The sequence below is a fragment of the Chelonoidis abingdonii genome, chromosome 11 (assembly GCF_003597395.2).
Source record: "Chelonoidis abingdonii isolate Lonesome George chromosome 11, CheloAbing_2.0, whole genome shotgun sequence".
In the NCBI taxonomy this organism is placed as follows: domain Eukaryota; kingdom Metazoa; phylum Chordata; order Testudines; family Testudinidae; genus Chelonoidis; species Chelonoidis abingdonii.
The window spans coordinates 20,789,780-20,793,675 of NC_133779.1; the positions used below are offsets into that span (position 1 = coordinate 20,789,780).

Below are 3,896 nucleotides of genomic sequence, written 5' to 3' on the forward strand. Positions count from 1 at the left end.
CGCCCCCCTGACCTCCTCCGTGAGCCCCCAGAACTCCTCCTGAGCCCCCTGAACCCTCCTGGCCCCCGCTGAGCCCCCACCCCCCTGGAACCCCTCCTGAGCCCCCAGAACTCCCTCCTGAGCCCCCTAAGCCTCCTTGCCCCCTCTCTGAGCCCCACCCCCTGAACCTCCTCCTTGAGCCCCGAACCCACTCCTGAAGCCCCATGAACTCCTGCCCCTCTTGAGCCCCCAGACACCCATCGAAACCCCGCTCCTGAGCCCCCCCGTGTCCCCCTTCAACCTCTGCCCTCCTGAGGCTCCCCCCTTCCCAATTAGCCCCTGCCCCGAACCCCGCCTCTGAGCCTTCCCTGTCCTCTCTCTGAGTCCGCACCCCCCCAACCCTTCCTCCTGAAGCCCCTGGCACCTCGTTGCGCCCTCCTGCGCCCCCCAACCCCTCCTGAGCTCCTGAACCTGTCTGCCTTTCTCCTGCGCCCCGAGACCGCCCTCCTGAGCCCCCACACCCCCTGAACCATCTCCTGAGCCCTCTGCCCTTCCCGCGAGGCCCACCACTGAAACCCCCTCCTGAGCCCCCTGAAACTCCACTGAGAGCCCACTCGCCACCCCCAAACTCCTCCTGAAGAACCTCCCTTCCCACCTCTCCTGCCTCCGCCTCCTGCCCCTCCTGAACTCCTGCCCCCTCTCCCTCCCTCCTAGACCCCCCAGCCTCACTCCCTCAAGCCAGCCCCAAATTGCCCGCTCCATAAGCCAAAGCCCTCTGCCCCCTTAGTGGCCTGAGCCCAGCTCCGCAAATTGACAACCCACACCCTCATCCTTACGCCCCAACCTGCTCCTGCTGACCCATGCCCCACCCATGAGCCCTGCCCCCTTGGGGCCTCGATCCAGCCCACCCAATGATCTCCTGCCCCGTGCTTGGCCCATCACCTCCACCTGTAGCCACTGGCCCCCTCGGGGCCTGATCCAGCCCCCAATCTGATCTCCTGCCCCCTGATGCCCATCGCCCCACCTGAGCCCTTGCCCCTTGGGCCTGATCCAGCCCCCAACTGATCTCCTGCCCCTGCTGGCCCATACCGCACCCACCTGAGCCCTGCCCCCTCGGGATGTCCCAGCATCCACCCTAACTGATGCTCCTCCCCTGCTGGCAATTCCCACCTGAGCCCTGCCCCTTGGCTGGGGCCTTGATCCCAGCCGCCCCAACGGCTATCCTGCCCCCTAGTGGCCCATCCACCCCACCTGAGCCCTGCCCTTGGGGGCCTGATCCCAGCCCCTAAGGAATCTCCTCGCCCCTGCTGGACCCATCGCCCCTGCTGAGCCCCTGCCCCCTCGGGCCTGATCCCAAGCCCCAACTGATCCCTGCCCTCTAGAGCCCATCTCCCCGCTGCGAGCCCCTGCCCCTTGGGGCCTGTCCCAGCCCCCTAACTGCATCTCCTGCCCCCGATGCTGCCCATCTCCCTGCATGAGCCCCTGCCCCTTGGGGCCTTGATCCCAGCCCCTAACTATCTCCTGCCCCATGTGGCCCCTGCCCGTCCCAGACGAGTCAGGCAGCTTGTAGAATAAAATTCCATCTCTTTATTGGTGAGTCCTTCTGGTTCTTACACCCGCGAGACTACAGGGCCGGCTTCGGACACAGACAGCCTCCACCCCGGGTCCCCTGGCCGCACAGCCGGTGCCCCCCTCCGACAAACCAGCACACCGACACAACTCCTCTCCCCACTCAAAGCCCTCAACCCAGCACCACTCCAGATGCCCCGCTTCGAGGGGCGCCAACCCCCAGGGGTGGGTGCCAGGATCCCACCATCGCGGGGGGGGTGTCTGTGTTTGGGGTTCCCCTGATACCTTGGGGGGTTTGCCCTGGCGACATGGGGGGGCATGAGGAGCAGGGTGTGAGAGGTGTGGGCTGGGCTGAGGGGCAGGGAATGGCGGTCTGCCCCCCCTTTCCTGGGACCGCTGCCAAAAAAATGCCAGGCTGAGCCCAGCATGGCACAACAGACGCAATCCCTCGCACACTCAGCCCACCACATGCACCCGTGGGCACACACTCAGTGCACATTAACCGTGTGTGCTCAGACTACGCCCACTAACACTCATTGCAGAACACAGACTCTCCTCAATATTTCCCATTCACAGATCACACAGACCACTTAATGCACATGCACTGCCCACAACAAACACACACTCTTTCTCAGTTCCCCATCCCCCAGGGCACTCCCCCCGCTCATTGGATCGGGGCACTGGATCGGAAGATCGTGGAAACGGTGTGCCGTCGCCTCAGCGCATGGCGAAGTGCCAGTCCTCCCGGCTGACGAGTGGCCACCCGGCGCTCGCTGGATGCCGTGGCGGGGCGGTTTGCGGGAAGAGGCTGGCCAGCGTTCTTCCGTCTCCTCCACGCCGGCCAGCAGCTCGGCCACCAGGGGCCGCCGGGCCTCAGCCGCCTCCTCCAGCGTCTGGCAGGGGTGCTCCAGGTGTGGGCCCAGCCGGCACTCCCGGCAGATGGGGCTGGCGCAGGGCCGGCAGAAGAAGCGCACCTCCTCGGCCGGGTGCTCGGGGCACCGCACGGCCTGGCGCTGCCGGATCTCCTTGTCGTGCTCCCCGGAGAGGTAGCCCTGCAGGCTCACCAGCCGGTGGGCGTGGGTGAGACGGGAGCAGCGGTGCCCGGCGGCGCAGGCCTGGCACAGGCTGTCGGCGCAGTCCAGGCAGTGGGAGATGGCTGGGCGGCCGCCCTCCTGCCCGATCAGCGGGCACAGGGCACAGCTCAGCCCCGCCTCGCCCACCGGCCGCACTAGCTCCAGCAGCCCATTGACAAAGAAGTTGGTCTTGAGGCCAGCCACCCCCTGCGGCAGGGACACGTCCTCCCGGCACTCGGGGCACCGCAGCCGCGGCCCGGCGCCCAGCAGCCCCTCCAGGCAGCCCTGGCAGTAGGTGTGCAGGCAGGGCAGGATCTTGGGCCGGCGCAGCCGCTCCAGGCAGATGGGGCAGGTCAGGAAGTCGGTGGCGATAGCGTCCAACAGGGACGGGGCGACCGAGGCCATGACACCCCGGCAAAGAGACGGCAGCAGGGAGTTTGCTGGAAGCACCTAGGATGGGCACAGTGAGGTTACGGGACTCAGAGCCAGGACTCCTGGGTTCTCTCCCCAGCTCTGGGAGAGGAGTGGAGGCTGGTGGGTCAGAGCAGGGGGGCTGGGAGCCAGGACTCCTGGGTTCTCTCCCCAGTCTGGGAGGGGAGCGGGGGCTGGTGGGTCGGAGCAGGGGGCGCTGGGAGCCAGGACTCCTGGGTTCTCTCCTGGCTCTGGGAGGGGAGTGGGGTCTGGTGGGTTAGAGCAGGGGGGCTGGGAGCCAGGACTCCTGGGTTCTCTCCTGGCTCTGGGAGGGGAGTGGGAGCTGGTAGGTTAGAGCAGAGGGGGGCTGGGAGCCGGGACTCCTGGGTTCTCTCCCGGCTCTGGGAGGCAAGCGGGGGCTGGTGAGTACAGCAGAAGCTCCCGCTCTGTTTGCAGTGGGGTGGAGGGTGTGGGGGGAGCCGCGGCTGGGCCTGTGGGGGTCGGGGGCGTTACCTGAGCCTGGGGCGGATCAGGCCTCTCGACTCCTCGCGAGGCAGGCTCCGAGCCGCAGGTGCCACGGCAGAGAAACGAAAGTGAAACTCGGCCCAAGGGCGGGCTCTGCCCGGGCTGGTGTTTCGGTCCCTTAGATTCCCCCAAATGCGCTTGGGGGAGCGACCCCCGGGCTGCCAGCTCCAACCCCTCCCTGGCTCTCAGCCCCAGACACCCACGCCGGCTCCCAGCCCCTCTGGTCCTGCACAGCCCCCTTCTCCCAGCCCCACGAGACCCCGCCCCCCACAGCCCAAAGCAACATCCTCCCTCACCAAGAGCAAGTCCCCAGCCCCACAGGGCTGCGTGCCCCAATCC

At 67.4% G+C, this 3,896-nt stretch overlaps 1 protein-coding gene across 1 annotated transcript; it reads right to left on the bottom strand.

Annotated features, from left to right (window-relative positions):
- Positions 1–2,138: 2,138 nt before the first annotated feature.
- On the bottom strand, positions 2,139–3,602 carry TRIM56 (tripartite motif containing 56). Its single transcript, XM_032766838.2, has 2 exons — positions 3,546–3,602; positions 2,139–3,071 (listed from the first exon to the last, which is right to left on the bottom strand). The coding sequence occupies exon 2, from the start codon at positions 3,024–3,026 to the stop codon at positions 2,139–2,141; it is 888 nt and encodes a 295-aa protein (XP_032622729.1). The 5' UTR covers positions 3,027–3,071; positions 3,546–3,602.
- Positions 3,603–3,896: the final 294 nt, after the last annotated feature.

Coding starts and splice junctions, on each gene's coding strand:
- TRIM56 (XM_032766838.2), bottom strand. CDS start 3,026: ATGGCCTCGGTCGCCCCGTCCCTGTTGGACGCTATCGCCACCGACTTC.